Raw genomic sequence first — 18,962 nt, 5'->3', positions numbered from 1 at the left:
ATGTTAGTGTTGGAAATATTTATTTGAACTGTGCTCTGTTTTCTTAGACTGGGGTGTCTGTTTTACTTTGGTGACTAGGGGTGTGCAGAGGTTGGCATAGTTGTGTGCGTTCCAGTGTTGGTTAGGTGTTTAGGTGGGGTTTTTGTTGTTACATGTGTTGGTTTTAATTGTGCCCGGTTAGCTGTCTAGTGAATATTGTGAGTCTTCTTTTATGCAGGTAAGAAGGCTAAGGGGGTGCGGTCTGTTCCATGAGTGGTCGAAGGGGGTGCAAGCGATGATGACTTCGTTTCCCCACCTTTGGCTTTCTTGGCTAGGTTGGAACAAGACCCGCTGTGGGATGCGTTTGGAGATTCTTCCGATGGTGGTGAGGGGTCTGTAGAAGAGGATGCTGAATTTCCGACTGTTAAGTTTCAGGGGCAGTCTGGTGTGCTTGTTGATGCGCTTCAGGATTTGTCTGTGCGACAGAAAGATGATATTAGGGGGTTAGGATTTGGCCATTTGTTGGATTTCAAGGTGTCAGGGTGTCCTCCTAGCCTTGTGCATTGGCTCCTATCTAATTTGATGGGCAGTCGAGGACGTTTGATTTGGGCGGTGGTAGAGTCCTTCCTGTTTACGAGCGTGACATTGAATTGGTGTTGGGGTTTCCACGTGGTGAGTCCGAGATGGTGAAGCGTGAGAGGCAGCAGATTAGTAACCTGTTGAGACATTGGAGGGGGTTGTTTGGGAAGGTGCGGTATACGGTGTCTTTGTCCATGGTTGCAGACAAGGTTATTGCAGAGGTTGATGGTGGTGACTGGTTTAAGAGGCACTTTTGTATGTTGGTGCTATCTACGCTGGTTTGTTGTATGAACAATGGCTATTCAAATCAGATGTATTTTGATTGCTTTGATGATGTTTCTCGGATCCATGAGTTAAACTGGTGCAAGCTTTTGCTAGATTCTTTGGTGGAAACTCAGGATGCTTGGATTTCTGGTCGTCATAAATGCTTCGTGGGCCCGGTGGAGTTTGTTGCGGTATGATAGTATTTGTTATTTTGTGTTTTTTACTGTTCATTTCGATATTCCCTTATTGTGTTGTTTTTTTTTTTTTTGTTTTAGCTCTTCTATGTGGACCGTGTGTTGGCGTTTGAGCGGTCTGTCCCCCGGGTGGTGCCTTCGTTGCGTGGGTGGACATCTGATCTTCTTTTTGCTAGGGAGTCTGCGGAGATGGATGGTGGTGGGTTTGGTCGTGGGGAGATTGAGGTCGCTGGCGTGGGCTTGAATGCTGAAGTTGGTGGTCTTGAGCATGGGCCTAAGGTAGCAGTGCACACCATTTTGTCTTGCTTGCACACCATATGTTTTTTATCTTCTTATTTGTGCTTTATTGGTTTAGCACTGCATGATGTGTATGTAGGGTTGCATATGGTTTTGTTTTTTTTTTTTTTGGCAGTGGGGTATTTTGCGTGTGCACTGTTGGACTTGTGTGTGGTTTGTTTATAGTGTTTGACTAGAGTGTTAATATTGTTTTCATTTTAATGTGTGTGCTATCTTTTTTTTTTTGTTTGCCTAGACGTTTGAATGTGTGGTTGGTGAGGCTGTTGGTGGTTTTGCAAGTTCGGTTGATAGTTTGGCTCAGTTTTTCAAGATGGCACGTGGTAGGGGTGTTGAGGGGGAGGTTTGTCGTTGCTTGTATAGTCCTATGCAGCGTCGGGTTCGGGATTTGGATGCTGCTTTCCGGGAAATTTCTGACGGATTTGGTGTGAATGATATGCCTTCGTTTAGCCTTGGCTTAACTCAGGATTTTGCGGAGGCGGGTGCCGGGGGTCGAGCTGCTGATGTGCTAAACCGGCGTGACTCTGGTAATCTTATGGATTCGGTAAGTTTGTTGGTGTTGTGTGCTGGGTTGGGGGCCGCGGCGAAGGAGGCTGGGCTGACCCGGACTGTTAGAGGTGATGGTGGTGGTGGGGGGGGGGGGAGTGAGTGGTTGCCCTACTACTCCAGAGACTACTACTGTAAATGAGGTTAGTTCTTTAACTATTCTTTTTCTGTCAGTGATTAATATTGGTTGTCGTTATTGTGTGCAAGTATGTATTTGCTCTCGTGCTTGGCAGTGTGCTAGTGATGGGTGTGGTGATAATATTGATGGGGCTGGTGTTGATGCTTTGGGTCCAGACGTTCCGGAGTTTACTACACCGACGGAGGTTTGTTTTGTTTATATCTTTGTAGAAATATTGTCTCACATATTTAGATGGTGTGCTAGCGAACTGCGATACATGTGCGTGTCTGTATTTGTTATTTCTGGTGTTCAATGTAGTGTGCTGGGTGTGTGCTCACAGTTTGCTGAGTTTTGAATGGCCTTTTTTTTTTTTTTTTTTTTTTTTTTTTTTTTTTTATATTTTGCAGGAGCGTGGTGGTGCTCGTGGTTCCCGTGGCCCTCCATTGTCGGGGGGGGGGGGTGCTGGGTGTGCGGCCCCGATTAAAGCTGGTCGTCCTACTAAGTATCTTGCGTCTGATGTTCCTGTAGTTGCCACTCGCCTTCAGTATCAGCCTTTCAGTGTTAGTGAGTGTACTACATTTCCTGTTCCTGATGCTCTGGAAGATGCGTTAATCGTGAATTGGTTGCTTGGGGGATCCGCGGCTGACATGTTAGTGTAGTGGTTTGGTTTCTTTGATGGTGTTTCCATTGGGTTTTTTTTTTCTTGGTAATTTTTGTTTTTTTTTTTTGTGATAGTTTGTTGTTTTGTTTGTATTAGGGGACGTACTATATTTTCAGCTGGCGTTAGGTCTGCGACGTGGGAAAATTTTCTGTCACTAAGTCCAGGTTCACAGGTTGATATAGCGATTATAGATGCTTGGGCTGTTGTGCTGAATTTTTTGGAGCATTCTAAGTCTCGGTCGGCCCCTTCACGCCTGTTTGCTTCGACGTTCACCACGGTTAGTTTTAGTAGCAGAAATTTCATTTCCCTTTCGTTTTTCTGCGGTATTTTGTTTAATGTTTATTTGGATTATTGTGTGTGTTGGTGGTGGCTTGTGTTAGCTCACTACTGTGGTTGATACTTCTCGGGGATGGGATCAAAGGGTCGTGTGGTTTCGTGAGAGGTTAATGATGGACCTCCGGGCATCTCCGTATGAAAATATTACGACGGTTGACATGGTATGATTGTTGTTTTGTGTTCAGTTTTACTTTGAGTTTTGTGTGCATGCTTACCTATTTCAGGATGCACGGTGCTGAAATTATTTTGCCTTCTGTTGGGTGCACAACCAGTCCCATTTATATTTCACCCTTTTGTTGTGTGCAGATTTTTTTCCCGATTCTACGACGTGGTCACTACTTCCTGTTGTGCTTTGATTTTGTTCGGTGTTGGTATGAAATTATTGATAATGACTCCTATCCCGTAGCAAAGGCGGACAAGTATGGCGGTTGTGTTGAGGAGTTGGTTAGTGTTGGCACTGTTGCTTCCAATTCATTTTTCTAAAGATTTTGTAACCTTGTGGTCTTTTACCCATTTTTGTAGTGTGCATACTGTCTGATTTTTCCTATGGTTTTCCCATGTGTAAAAGGCGATGTTGTGTGAGGTTTATAAAGATATTTCCCCTAAGAGGTTTTCAGCTTGTTCCTGTGTTGAATCCAAGCGGTTGCAGATGGGGTGGCGTGATTCGAAGAATAAGATTGATTGTGGTGTCTTTTTAATGCGGCACATGGAGACGTTTGTTGGGCAACGGGTTCGCGATTGGGATTGTGGCCTGGTTAAGGGGGACAGTACGATGTTGCACAGATTACGGTTGCGGTACATGAATGAGCTGGTCACATCGCAACATAATGTGATGAGGGAAGACAACCTGTTGCGGGCGAACCGATCGATATCAGCTCCACTCCCTTCAACTTAGTTATGTCGGTTGTTTAGTTAGGGTGCGTGTTTTTTGTGGGGTGTGCAGTTGTGTCGGTTGTTTAGTTAGGGTGTGTGTTTTTGGTGGGGTATGTAATGTGCACACTTTGATTCCACACTGTGCTCGCACTGTTTTTTGTGGTTACTACCATTGCATGCGGTTATTATATGGATGCTAATCTATGGATGATAATCTGGTTTTTGATGTGGTTAATATATGGTTGCTTTGTTCGCATGTCTTGGTCGACTAATTGATATCTCCCGAGTGTGCACCCTCGTACGGTAGTGTGTGTTCGGTCTCTTTGGCATGTTAGTTTGGTCGATGTTGGTACTTTGTGTGTGGTTATTTCATTTTTGCCTAATATAAGTGGTGGTAATAAATAAAGTGTTTGCTTCATATAAGTAATTAAATACGGTTCATAATTTTAAACATAATAACATTGTATAGATAACAGATTTACTCACTGCTTCCCATTTGCATGTGTGCTTGGCATTCTTCCGTGTGAGCGCGGGGGTTGGTGGCTATGGGTTTGGGTGCGCATGTTTGTGTTGCTGTGTGCGCACATATAGGTCGTGCAGTGTGTGTGCTGCTAGGTATTTGATTTTTGCCTAATATAAGTGGTGGTATTTCATTTTTTCCTAATAAATAAAGTGTTTGCTTCATATAAGTAATTAATTACGGTTCATAGTTTTAAACATAATAACATTGTATAGATAACAGATTTATCTATACTAAATCTGTTCCCAAGAATTACTCACTGCTTCCCATTTGCATGTGTGCTTGGCATTCTTCCATGTGAGCGCGGGGGTTGGTGGCTATGGGTTTGGGTGCGCATGTTTGTGTTGTTGTGTGCGCACATATAGGTCGTGCAGTGTGTGTGCTGCTAGGTATTTGATTTTTGCCTAATATAAATGGTGGTATTTTATTTTTGCCTAATAAATAAAGTGTTTGCTTCATATAAGTAATTAAATACGGTTCGTAATTGTAAACATAATAACATTCAGAAGTCTTTCAAACTTTCGCTTATGCAAGTTTGTCTGCATGTCCTTTCCTTTTTCTTTTGGTTCTTCGTGGTGGCTATTTCTTTGCTGCTTTTGAGTCTCTTTCCACTCCCTTTGTTTTTTGCAACCTGGGGGGGTTTTATTTGTATGTCGCTTGGTCTGCTTGATCCTACTAGTTTCTCAAACACAGATTCGGTGTGCGCTCCCTCTTGTGTTTGTTGCGCCTCCTTTTGTAGATCTTTTTTCAGTTGTTGCAATGTTGCCAACATTTGGTCCATCTTGTCAGGCCAACCATTCACTAATCCCATGCAGTTGTAGAATTCATTCCATAGTTGATTTGCAACTTTTGTTGTTTCATTCGTCTTGGTAATATTTGTTTTTCTTGCCCATGGGACATCGTATAATGGGTGTGCACATGCGTTTCGTGTCCATCGTGGAACAATATACTTTTCTGGGATTGACTCATACCCTTTTGTCTTCATCACCAACAGCACATGCCTGCATAGTATACCAACACGGTTGAACATTTTGCACTCACACTCTATTTCCCTTTCTTGTGGAGTTTCAGTTACTTCATACATTTTTCCATTTGTGTCCTTAATTGTGTACTTCCATATATCCCCTATGTTGTGTTTGTCGATGATGTCACATGTGAAACTGGCTTCCCATGCCTCTTCTTGGAATTCGTAGAATATGTTTATAGTGTACACTGTAGTAGCGTGCTTCTCAATACTCAAAGGTGTTTTGGTTTCAAGGTACGAACCTTCGTTTTCTGCGATTAGTCTTGCCTGTTTGTGTCTTTGTTCTCCAATGGCGTTGTTGTATTGTGCTATGAATTCTACTAGGCTGCAGTGGTGGTTTGTGAATTTACCAAAATAGCTGTTTTCTGATTCTGATCTTGATGTTGTCCGGAGTAGTCCCGCCATTAATATGTCGTTGAAGTATGCTGGTATCCATGATGCACGCGCCTCGTAAAGCTGTGTAAACCACCTATGGTCTTTAAGGTTGTAGTCCTTCATAATTGTTTCCCATTTTCTCTTGAATTCATCTGTGGTCAGTGTGTCATCCCATACGGTACTATTCAATGCCTTCTTGAAGTCTTGGTTGTGCCACAAGGCAACCCCTACCTTTTCCCCCACTTTTGTCATAATGTGCCACATACAGAATCTGTGCCTTGTTGTTGGCATAGTTTGTGGTACTACTATCTTTAGTGCAGGGTCTTGGTCAGTTGTAGTACATCTTGGTGCGTATTCCATTGCAGTGTTGAACTTAGTTAGTAGCCACTCGTAGGACTCTACATCTTCTTTCGCAATCAGGCCTGCCCCAAATGTTATGCATCTTTTGTGGTTATCCACCCCTGTGAAGGGGACGAACACTAACTTGTACTTGCAGTGTAAGCATGGGTGGTGTTAGTGTTGTGCTCGTCGTGTTACTTACTTCGTGTCCCTGCATTATTCTGTGCGCACACCTTTATTACACTGCGTGCACACACCTTTATTACACTGCGTGCACACACAGTAGCGATTGTATTCAATGTAAAGAAATAATGAAATGTACCTGTTTGTGCTGTATGTAGCGTTGAATGACACGACATCGCCGAAGCATGCATAATTCCTTCGGGATTGTGCGTCTGCCCAGAATAATCTGGTTAATTGAGCGTCTTCATCTATGTCAAAATCGAAATAGAAGTCTGGGTTGTCCTCTTTTCTTTTGAACATGTCTTCTATCACCATTTGGGCGTCTGTCTCAGCTATATAGGCCAATAGGTCTCGCCTAAAATTGCAGAACTCAATGCATGTTGCTCCTATATCTGTAAAGCTTCCCACCATCTCTTTGAATAGTCTGAACGCTTTTGTAGGACCTATGTTTGCCTTTGCACAGTGAGCCAAAAAGATTTTGTGGCCGATGTCAAGTTGCCTATTTATCTTTAAAAAAGGTTTGCCTGCGTCTGAGCATAGACAGTGTGTATGTCGCAACTCGATTGCGTGGACTTTGTATCCGCCTTTGTCACGCTTTGTCATTACCATACGCGCCTTACATCCTATCCTGTTGGACGTTCTCCTCCGCCTCTTTCGTTCTTTTGTGCTATTTTGGGGTTCTTTTGGTTCGGCTTTGTATCCCTCTCGTGAGCACAACAAGTGTTTGATTGACACTTCCCCCTTCCGATTTCTACGCTTTGTGCCGTGCCTAACATCAAATCCTGCCTCTTTAGCGTAGTCCACGTAGAAATCAATCCCTGTGTCTACTGTATCAAATTGTTGTCCTTCGTACGGTGTCTTCTCATTTTGTGTGGTCGGTTTCCAGTATTTTGCACCATCTTCGTGTATTCCCATGGCACATTCTGTTGCACTGTGTCCGCATTGGCCGTCACCTATTAAACACAACAAATATACACATTGGGGGGGGGGGTGGGGTCCAAGCGTAACTGGTTAGATATAGCGGGGGGGGGGGGGGTTTGATTTATTGCGGGTGGGTGAATATGTGCACGGTAGACTCCAGCGGTGTGCTTGGGTTGTCTGAACTGCTATTGGGTAGTTTCTGCGTGGTGCGCGCGGGAACATTGTTGTGTGCGCGACACCAGAAACGCAGGCGTCCACCAATAGATTAGATCCTAATTAGCACAGTTATTGTTTCTTCGTCATGAATTTACATATCGATATACCTGGTATTGATGGTGTTGTATAATCCATACTCGACTGTCGGAATTCTTGGGTGGTGGTTGTCGTTGGTTGCCGTTGAATACCGGCGTGGCTGTGCTTCCTTGTCGCAGTGGGGGGCTGCCGATTTGGTGGTGGGTGCCGTGTCAGTTGGAGTATACAGAATCCTACTCTAGTTACTCCACTATAATTTAAGCGTGTTAGGATTCATATTTGTTCCCTGATTAGGATTCAATGCATTCTCGTATTTGCCCTTTTGTTATCAGTTTAGTATTAGTATTAATGTTTTCTTATTTAAATCTAATCCACTAATCTAATCTAATGGCTCTTATTTGTCCTTATGTTTGTATTTTAAGGGGGTTTGCATGTGAATGCAACCCTATATATATATATATATATATATATATAGGGTTGAGTTCAAATGAGGACAACAATATATAGAGGACTGTGAGGACAAATAATGGGCACACAACAAACTAATACTAGGCACACAACTTAATACATAATGGCACACAAGAATAAATGTAAACATCAGGTTTCGAACCCAAGCTCTATAAATTAACAAAACTAGCACGCGACATACAAACTGTGGCACACGACTTCATTCGGCCATGCACACAACATACCGGCTAATGGCACACACTACATCTGTCCTCACAGTCCTCTATAATATACTTGTCCTCATTTGAATACACATCTATATATATATATATATATATATATATTGTTGGTCCCGATAGATTGAGTGGTGAGTCTAGAGGGGGGGGGGTGAATAGACTCTCGTTTTTCTTTAGATTCTTTAAAAGAAAAACCCTGACAACACTTTTGAGTAAGATAAGAACAGCGGAAAGGTTATTAAGAGAGGGTTGCACGAGTTTGATAAAAGGATAAGATGAGTGATGAAAGAGATGATATGCAAGCAGTAAAATAAAGCAGTAAGTAAAGAGAAGAGCGAGACGAGATTTTATAGTGGTTCGGCCAAACTTTGCCTACTTCCACTCTTCTTCCACAACTGCTGGAAGGATTGCACTATCACTCTTTAGTACAATTACACAAAGACTTCCTTGATCACTAAGCCGGACAGCCTTTGAAGGTTTTTCAACTCCGAGAGTTTACTCCGCCTCTATCAACTTCTTCTTCTAAGTTGAGGTTGGTGAGAAAGTATTTCTTGATTCCTCCAACTGTGAAGTCTTGTTGGTGTGGATGATTGCTTCAAGAGTGCAAGACTTCTTACAAGATGTAGGGCAGTGATGATTGATCTACTTCAAATGCCTTAACACCTTAAATAGCTGGTTCGCAAAGAGCTTTGAGATTTGTTCACTTTTTAAGAGCTTTTTGCAAGAGAGTGAGTAGAGTGATAAAATGAACCAGCACCTTCTTAGTTGGTGAAGGTTGGTTTATATAGGTGATGAAAATTCATCTGTTGGAGGGAGATGAATTTTTCAAACCTTTTATCTGTTGGACAAGGACCATGGAGCCTCATGCATTTAATGCTCCATTAATGGGTTTGTACTATGTAGCCGTTGAAGGTATGGAGGATCTGATGACTTTTGTCTTTTAGCTCCAGAGATAGTACAACTTCATTAAATGCTCTTTGGATAGCGTGTCCCATGAGTTGAGGTCCTTATTGTCCTAGGATGTTGTCAAATCAGACAGGTAGAGCATTCTTCTTGTTGATGAGAAGAAGAATACTTGTTGAGATAGTCTTGAAAAGAACTGTCTTTTTAATGACAACTCCTTCTTTCGTTGCTGTGGAGTCTTCTTTCGCCTTGATCAGCCTATCTTCTATTCATAACTCTTTTCGTGTGTTTGTTCTAGCTTAAGACGAATTACATATGAGTTATGGCAACTTTCGTCTAGAACGAAAGTAGCGATACAATACAAAACGCAAGAGTTAGGGGTCTACTTTCTACATTACATTGGTATCATCAAAATCCTAATACAAGGTTCCTAACAATTTCCCCCTTTTTGATGATGCCAAAACCTATACTCTTCTTATAAGGCTGAGAAAGTGCTCCTTAAGGATAATTCTATTAATAACACAGCCATTATCAAGAGTTTACAAGTATTTTCTACAAAGAAGCAGCAGAAATAAAGACAAGGACTTTTTAACTCAGACAAGTGACACGAGATGTGTGACAATGAGAGTTTCATAGATATTCAGATAAAGTCATTACAAAAACTCTGTCAAAATAAATCAAAATAAAGGATAACTTACATTTCTAAAAGATTCAACTTTTGCTGAGCTTCCTTCTTTCTTTCTTGATTGTCCTTCTCTTCCTGTCTTCTTTGTGTTCTCTCGTAGTCTATCTTCTCGTTGATTCTTGCTCTGAAAGTCCTGATTGGATTGTTTCTGACGAGTTCTTCATATCCTCCTTTGATGTTTAGACTCGTGTAATTGTTGTAGGCTTCTCGAATGTTGTTGCCTTCCACTACTCCAGACTTCCACCAGGAGATCAGTTCAAACGAATTCATTCCTTCTTGATAACTCTTGCCTGACTCTTTATGCACTTTGAAAGCTGCATTGTACGTGACATTGTTAGGAGAGTCTTTGGTTACATTTGATAGATCTTTGATGAGATTTTTAATCCTTTCTCTTTCTCTTGCTTCATCATTTCTTATCTTGATCTCTTCATTGTGTTTATCCCACAATTCCTTGTTTTGTCTTTTGATCCTTTCATTCTGAGTGCTCATGTAGTTTTGCCTTGTGTGGTTGTCTTTCTTCTTCAACCAGATGGGATTGTTGCAACCTTCAAACCTCTTACCGCTTCCTTCTTCGTATGGGACATAGTCCACGAAGTTTCCAATGCCATCCATGGTAACTGAGGTATTTTTCATGAGCCTTTGTCTTAGTCTTGCTTGATCTCTTCTTGATAGTCCTGTGAAGAGATATTTGGCTTCAGAGCCGAAAGATTGTCGATCCTTGTGAGGTCTGTCTTGAGTGCGACCATAGCGTCTTTGATCATGAGACTGTCCACGAGACTTAGGTGGATGAGAGTGACCCGAGATTCGCTTTTCTGAAGGTCTTTCTTTCGTGTTATCCCTTCTTGGTTGGTTGTCATCATCCTTATCTCTGTCATCATCCCTATTATAGTAACCCGAGACTTTGTGAGGAGAGGCTCGCTTTTCTGAAGATCTTTCTTTCGTGTTATCCCTTCTTGGTTGGTTGTCATCATCCTTATCTCTGTCATCATCCCTATTTTCCCCCTTTTTGGCATCATCAGCGCAGGCAGAAGGAGGGACAGAGGGGATTTGTCTGATTGCAAGTAGGATGTCTTGAGCATATCCCAGAATCTGAAGAGCATATTCACCAAGTTGATAGGAATTGTCTTGATAAGTGTCAATCTTGGTACAAGCTAGGTCAACACGTTCCTTGAGGCCGTAATGAGAATGCTTAATCTCGTGTTGCCGTCTAGCGACTTTGTTTGAACTTTCTTCAAGATCAGAAACTCTTTTCACCAATTGCTTAAGAATTTTGTCGTGAGAAGGATTCGGTTGCTGTGGTTGAGATTGTACATCAAGGAGTAGATTGACTTTTTGACACAAGTCATTCAATACTCTCGTGTCCTTCTCCCTTAGGGCGAGATATTGCTTGTGAATCAGTTCAGCTGAATGAACAGTTTCTCGCATGAGGTTCATAATGGTCCGTGGGGACTCAGCGATAGAATCGTCCTCAATGTGTGTTGGAGAAGAGTTCTTGTGTTCGTCAGGATGTGGTGCTTCCGGATTTCCACCATGCATCGAGTGGCCATGTTCAGGTGAGGCTTCCTTTCTTTCCTCATGAACTGGAAGATTATGATGTTGTTGTATAGATTCGTTCAGATGCGGAATGATAGCACGAGATGAGTAAACTGGATTTTTACTGGATGCTTCATCCGAGTCTTCATCTTCAGATGGTATTTTCAAGAGAGGTGGTCTTTGTGGGCAGTTAGCATAGTCCGTTTCGACCAAGATAGTGTGGCTATCTTCTGGTTCTTCTTCTTCAGCACCTTCTCCTCCTTGTGGATTATTGTCATCATCATTATCATCATCAGTACCACTGTTGTCGTCTTCTGTTTCATCATCATTGTCATCATCTTCATTGTCTTCTTCATTGCGCTCGTCTTCACTTTCTTCTTCATCCTCTTCTTCGATTTCGTTGCCATGAACATCTTTCGTTCCACTAGCACTTCCTTTGGGATCTCGAGGATGATCTTCTGCCATTTGGGCTTTAATTTTGGATAGCAGCATGATGTAGCGAAGTTGTTTTAATTCGGTTTCAGTTGCTGAATTCATGGGAGGTTTATGAAGAGGAACTACCAAGGGAGCTTTTTCCTTCCCGAGAGATCGATGAGTTATTCTATAAGAGTACACTCGGTGGATCTCCTCAATTCGCACAGCCTTTGTGACGTCCTGAGTTTCAAGCCATTGAAGTGCGAATTCCTCTTCGTCGATCATGGCTTCAAAAGTTTCGAGAAAGGTTCTGAGAGGTGCCGTGCGCCACTTGTGCCATTGTAGAACTCGATTGTAATCTCTTTCAATCGATTCTCTGAGAGATTTATCAAGGGTGTACCGGTCTGGAGAAGATTGACGAGCAGATGGTTTCGAGATAAAAGATGTTTGAGCAGCTGTTATCTCGTCTACTAGTGCAGGTTCTTGTGTCAGAATTACCTGCTCTGCAATAGTAGGTTCTTGTGGAAGAGATTGAGCATTAGTTGTAGCATCTGAGGCTGCTTTCGGGATGTCTTCTGGAGAGCCTGGCTTTTGTGGAAGACTTTGACATCTTTCCTCCATTTCTACAGTAGCAGGTTCTTGTGTCAACTCTCGTAGGAGTTGCTCTGCTAGGGTAGATTCTTGTGGATGAGGAACAGGAGATGCCTTCGGATTGATGGATTTGGGAGCAACGGGACTTCTTTCGGGCAGAGAGGTTTTCAGTTCCCCCTCAGAGGTAGCTGCTTTCGAGATATCTTCCCCCTGTGATGTTGCTTCTTTTGACAAGGGTTCCCGAATTTGAACAGATCTCATTCGACTTCGTTTGCTTAGACGAATGAAAGGTTGATCATCATCATCTTCAGAGGAGTTCTGCACTATCAGGGTTTCGAGAGGAGGATCACTTTTCGTCTATGATTGTGAGATGACCGTCTTTTGAGTCTTAACCCGAGAAGAGGGTTTTTCTTGTTTCTGCCGTTTAGGTTTTGGTTGAGCTTCTTCGTCTGCTTTGGGGGTTTTTAACTTTCGTTTGGACTTCCCTTTGGGTAGATTGGGTTCAAGAGAAATGCCCAATTCCAATGCCTTCTGTTTGTCATATCCAGATGGCTTGTGTTTCATGTGACAGACCTTTTGACCAGGTGGAGCACCAGCACGTAGAATCACTCCTTTTGTGGCAAGAAGATGGCTTATAATGAAACCAAAGCCCATCTTCTTTGCAATGTCTCCAGGACTCTTGCGATTGTAAGTGATGGTGTGAGCGATGTTGTGGAAAATGATTTTGGACCAATCAACCTTATGTTCATGAAGAAAAGCGTGCAGCATTTTCAGCTTTTCCCTTGTGACATCATCTGTGCCAGAAGTCTTGTGGTCCACAATCTTGTTGAAGATGTCTACTGCAAACTCATAATCCAACCGGAACCATTTTTTCTTGAGGGGCCAGAAGATTTTATCTTTGGAAGGTGCCTCCTTGTGTCGTATGGATTCATAGAAGTCCTCCGGATCCAGATGATAAAATACCAGATTGGATTTGTAGGACTCATCTCGTCTGGGAAACCCAAAAGCTGATCGAATATCCTCAGCAGTAAACAAAATGTGATGTTTATTAACTCTTGAAGATATGCTTGAGAAATCAGAAGCCACATAAGCATTCAAATAAAACTGAGTAACATCAAGAGGGTACCATTCATCATAGCGGTGAGTTACTAAACCAAATAAACCTGTTTCTAGCAAAAGAGTGATTATCCGTTCTCCAAAGGCTTTATCCAAGACATACTTACGAAACCCTTCTTCGTCCCACATACTTCCGCCGACGATAAATGGAATTCTGGTCTTGATAAACTCTATGTCTTCCGTAGGAAAGCTTGGTATAACTGGAGTGGATGATGGTTTCAGGGTTCTCTGGGTTCTTTTCGGAAGGAGCCGCCATTGATGATAGAAAGCTTGACTAAAGAGATCTTTGAGAGGAAGGGATGAAAATTGAGAGATGTGAAACAGACGGAATAAAGGTTTGAGCAGGGTTTATAAAGCTCCGGGTTGGTGTTCGTAAAACAGCCCATTAAGAAAACTTATACGAAAATTTTTTTAAAAAAAACAGCGGTTCCTCTTCCTCAAAAGGTAACTGATCATCATGGTTACGTGATAAGAACGTGTGCAGATCTGAAACGATCATTCCCTCATTTAATGAGGAGAGAGAAAAAGCACTCAAGTGCTGAGAGGTGCATTAAATGCACGTCTTTGTCCTGTCAGACTAGTGGGATAGAGGCGATTTTCTCGGCATATGATCCCAATGATACTATATGAACGGTTTAGATTCAAGAAGAGATAGCGTCTTAAGTACGATTCAAAAAAAAACCGAATGTTGTTCAGAATTTCATAAGACGCACATAATGTTCCCCGAGAGACTCATGATAAACAATCAACATTGTTACCCGAAAGAAGCGGGTAAGATTTGATCAGAACAAACTTCTCAGACTTTCAGCAAGGTTACACAGATAAAACATGACATCTTATTAACACATAGATAGGCAATCTTTTATTCAGCAAACGAGAAGAGAAGATACAGAAACATAGATGATGATTTTCAGAAAATCACTTTTTCTTCCTCCCAACCTTCTTGGATGAAGAGCATTCAGGCTTATCTTTCTTCACCCTTCCAAACACTTCCCTATACCATCTTTTATAGCGCGGAAAGTTGGAACCAGTAGAGGACTCAGCTTCATCATCTTTGTCATACTTCTCTTTCCAGTTTTCTTGTGCCAGAAAGGCCATGTAGTCCTTGTCAATCCATTCTTTTGGGATTGTCTCACTTGGATTTTTTGAGATCTTTTCTTCATTTTCTGATTCAACGATGAATCCATCCATATCATCGTAAAGAAACGATGTGTCTGAATCAGAGACGAGATTGATAGGGACAAAAGGACTATTGCCTGGATATAGGTCACCTTGCTCCTCCCTGAGGCGCCTAGAGGCCTCTTGGAGCTTGCGAGAATCATTTCTTGTGAACCTTTTCTTAGGTGCCATTGAGAGAGAAAGAGGGATGGTGAGAATTGTGAGAAATTCTCTCCCTTTTTATAGCCAAGGATTGAGGGACTTATCAGTCAGTTTGTCAAAATTGCAATCAATGCTCATTACAGTGTTCAAGATAAGGCTGATTTCAGTTGAGACTAAAATTTTGATTCCCTGTACGGCCTGAGTTCCAACGTGCTTAGCATTCCAGAAATGCATAATGAATTTTTGAACTCTTTTTGACCAGATATAACTTGTAATAAATGCACACAACAGTAAACCGTCCTGTGATCCGAAATCATAAGAACTTATGCAAAGCATTTATTTGGATAACACAGCCATCATGACATACAGGATAGAAAGAGAGAGAGAGACTTAAACATAAAAAGTTCAACCTACTACGGTTCAAAGGAAACGATAGGGCACGTGAAGTTCCAATCGGGTCATCTCATCAGTCACATCAGCCAGATTTGTTGTTTTGGCGTATTCGTCCAACTCTTCTAGAGAGAGAGTGGGTTCGGGTGGCTGATCTGTGACCCGAGAGTGGACCCTTGAGAAATCCTCATAGGATTGAACATTGGGTGGAGGAACTTCAGGAAAGGGGTACCATCGAGAGGTTGGTGTCGATGAAGAGTCTTTGTTGGAGCTCTTCATCATCATGATTCTCTCATAGGCTTCCTGTCTGGCTTGTTCCAGATGATACCTCTTTTTGGCCCTAGATTCGTCGACAAGAGTGTCAAGAGCCTCTTTATCCTTTTTATAGGCGGGGTTAGGCATCGAGTAGGTTACATTGATCATCTCTCCTTCTTCCTTCAAGCTTATGATGGTGGCATTAGGGAGCTTGCTTGCTTCCTGTAAGTGATGCTTCAGATGGGTAGCCCTTTTTTCTGCTTCGTCCATTTTTCCTTTCTCTTTGTTCATACCTGCCACTCTTTTACTTAGAAAGAAGTGAGTGTGTCTTATGTATGGCAAAACTATTTTATAGGCAAATAAGTGTCGTGGAGATCTATACAAAATCTTTTGGATACTGACACTTTCTTGCGTGAGAGACACGAAATCAAAGATATACGAAAGGATATGGTGAATTATTATGAAGCATGGTGAAATAACATCACATATTGAGAAAAGGACAAAGTTATTTAGATCTTCCTTTTCATGCAGCTGGCAGAGAATTTGAGTGGTGAGGGCATCTTCGGAGGGGTGCTGGACGGTGAATAATCAAAACTATCGCTTTTGTCCAGCACTCTGTTTTTCTTTGGTATATCAATAACATTGCCTTGATTCTCCGTGTTGATTCTTTCACTACCTGTACTCATATCTGCAAGAACAAATACTAGAACTTTTGTTAGTGAGGTATGCACAAACAATTAGTATTCCTTATTTATAAGGATACTTGCGTGTAAGGATGGATCAAATCTTGCGAGAATCAAGAATACGAATCTTTACAGATTTGATTATCTGATTGTTAGGTCATTTCAATCATTCCGATCTCATGCCTTAATAGAGAGAATCTTGTCTCACTCAGAGGTTTAGTGAGTATATCTGCCAGTTGATCATCGGTATTAACATATTCGAGAGCAATATCTTTCTTTTCAACATGATCACGAATAAAATGATACTTGATATCAATGTGCTTGGTCCGAGAGTGTAGAACTGGATTGTGTGTGATTGCTATAGCACTTGTATTATCACACTTAATGCTCACTTCTTGGGCATTTATCCCATAGTCTCTTAATTGATGTCTCATCCATAAGATTTGAGCACAACAACTTCCAGCTGCTATGTATCGGCTTCAGCCGTACTAGTAGCAATGGAATGTTGTTTCTTGCTAAACCAAGACACAATTCTTCCTCCTAGGAAACTGACATGTTCCGAGGTACTTTTTCGATCAATTCGACAACCAGCGAAGTCTGCATCTGAGTATCCTATTAGATCAAATGATCCTTCTTTCGGATACCAGAGGCCGACATTTTGTGTGCCCTTAAGATATCGCAAAATCCTTTTAGTTGCACTTAGGTGACTTTCTTTCGGTTTTAGCCCTGAAAGCGAGCGCATACACCAACAGCAAACGAGATGTCGGGTCTACTTGCTGTTAGGTATAGAAGAGAGCCAATAATGCCACGAAAATTTTTTCTGATCAACTTCCTTTCCTTCCATTGTCAATGTCCATCCTAAGGGATGTACTCATAGGTATTTTGACGGAACTTTTTCCATCAATGCCAAACTTTCGGATCAGATCTTTTGTGTATTTGGCTTGGTTTATAAATATCCCATCAGGACATTGTTTAACTTGTAAGCCTAGAAAATAATTCAGTTTTCTCCCATCATACTCATTTCAAATTTTCCTTTCATGAGATTGGAGAATTTTTCACAATAGATTCTGGATTCGTGCTTCCGAAGATAATATCGTCAACATATATTTGTACCAGTAGGATATGATCATTATCCTTTATACGAAAGAGTGTTTTGTCAACACTCCTTTCGTGAAGCCACGATTGATTAGAAAACATGATAGTGTATCATACCAAGCTCGTGGAGCTTGTTTCAAACCGTATAGAGCTTTCTTAAGGTGGTACACCTTTTCGAGGTCATTGTTGATAGCAAACCAGGAGGTTGTTCAACATATACTTCTTCTTCAAGAAGTCCATTCAGGAAGGCGCTTTTGACATCCATTTGATAGACTTTGAAATTTTTGTAAGCTGCAAAAGCTAAGAATATTCGTATAGCTTCCAATCTGGCCACGGGGGCGAAGGTCTCATCAAAATCAATACCTTCCTCCTGACATATCCTTTAGCCACAAGCCGAGCTTTGTTCTTAACAATGAGTCCATCTTCACTTATTTTGTTTCTAAAAACCCATTTAGTTCCAATGACGTTTTGATGTGATGGTCTGGGTACTAGTTCCATACTTCATTTCGTTCAAATTGATGAAGTTCTTCTTGCATAGCTATTACCCAGTCAGGATCACATAAAGCTTCATCTACAGATTTTGGCTCTATTTGGGATAAGAAGCATGCCATCATACTTTCGTGTAATGACGCTCTTGTTCTCACACCTTCTTGAACATCTCTCCAATAACTTGATCTGGTGGATGATCTTTCAACCATCTAAGATCTGGCTCAAAGACATCTTGAAAAGGCTGAGTATCCATCTCTGGGATATAGGGGAGGTCTATGTAGATCATTGATTTCAGATGGTGCGTTGCTAGAAGGATTGATAGGTTGATTTCCACTTGCTTGTTCAGATGACATCTCGGGTTCTGGTACTTTCGGCTGATACTTCATGTAAGACGAAAGTAAGTCTTCTTCGTCTGAGATGTCTTCATCTACGGATTTCTGGACATTTTGAGCTGGGATAGCAGGTATCTTGTATCCAGAAGGATTTTTCTCAGATTGTTCATCAAATTTGACGTGGATGGATTCTTCGATAACCATTGTTTCGCTTGTTCAGAACTCTGAATGCTTTGCTTATGGATGAATATCCCATGAATAATCCTTCGTCAGCTCTTTCGTCAAATGCTTTAAGATAGCTTTTGCCATTGTTGTGAATAAACAACCTGCAACCAAAAACATGAAAATATCCAATATTTGGAGTCTTACCTTTCCATAGCTCATATGGTGTTTTGTTTTGAGACTTTTTGATTAAGGATCTGTTCTGTGTATAGCATGCGGTGTTTATGGCTTCAGCCCAAAATCTCTTTGGTAGACCTGAGTGTGATATCATTGTTCGTGCTGCTTCTTTTAGAGTTCTATTTCTCTTTCGGCTACTCCGTTTTGCTGAGGAGTTCGTGCTGCTGAGAGTTGATGAATATTCCATTTTGAGCACAGAAATCCTTTATCACTTTGTTGACAAATTCGGTTCCTTGATCCGTTCTGATTCTTGTTATTTTGACTTCCTTCTCTGTTTGAAGTTGCTTCAAAAGATTTGGCAGAGCCGTTTCTGTTTCATTCTTCTTTTCAGAAAAATAACCCCTGTATATCTATGAAAATCATCTACTACCACAAGGGTGTATCTTCTTCCGCCTTTTAATTACTTGCTGTTAATTGGTCTCATAAAAGATCCCATTGTCAAAGGCTTAGAGATCGAGAATTTGTGTCTACTCTTTTTGAACTTGAAAGACGACTTCGCTGTTTCCCTTTGTGGCGAGAATCACATATCTATCTTTCGTTAAGATGTTTCGGAACTCTACAAATTCCTTTGCAAGCTTACTTATTGTCTTCATGTATCGAAGAGGCCTTAGCTTGT

The 18,962-nt window shown here is 41.5% G+C and overlaps 1 protein-coding gene across 1 annotated transcript; it reads right to left on the bottom strand.

The window, feature by feature from the left end:
* Nucleotides 1-4,866: 4,866 nt before the first annotated feature.
* On the bottom strand, nt 4,867-7,200 carry LOC109171829 (protein FAR1-RELATED SEQUENCE 5-like). The gene is made up of 2 exons (XM_019320911.1): nt 6,360-7,200; nt 4,867-6,224 (listed from the first exon to the last, which is right to left on the bottom strand). Exons 1-2 carry the CDS (start codon nt 7,198-7,200, stop codon nt 4,867-4,869), a joined length of 2,199 nt encoding a protein of 732 aa, XP_019176456.1.
* Nucleotides 7,201-18,962: the final 11,762 nt, after the last annotated feature.

Source organism: Ipomoea nil, unplaced genomic scaffold, assembly GCF_001879475.1.
Source record: "Ipomoea nil cultivar Tokyo-kokei standard unplaced genomic scaffold, Asagao_1.1 scaffold0143, whole genome shotgun sequence".
Lineage (NCBI taxonomy): Eukaryota > Viridiplantae > Streptophyta > Magnoliopsida > Solanales > Convolvulaceae > Ipomoea > Ipomoea nil.
The sequence above is the reverse complement of the archived record's forward strand: the minus strand, read 5'-3'. Positions and strand labels throughout refer to the sequence as shown.

Coding starts and splice junctions, on each gene's coding strand:
- LOC109171829 (XM_019320911.1), bottom strand. CDS start 7,200: ATGGGAATACACGAAGATGGTGCAAAATACTGGAAACCGACCACACAA. Junction 6,225..6,359: donor GTGCACGCAGTGTAATAAAG/GTGTGTGCACGC, acceptor TCCCCTTCACAG/GGGTGGATAACCACAAAAGA.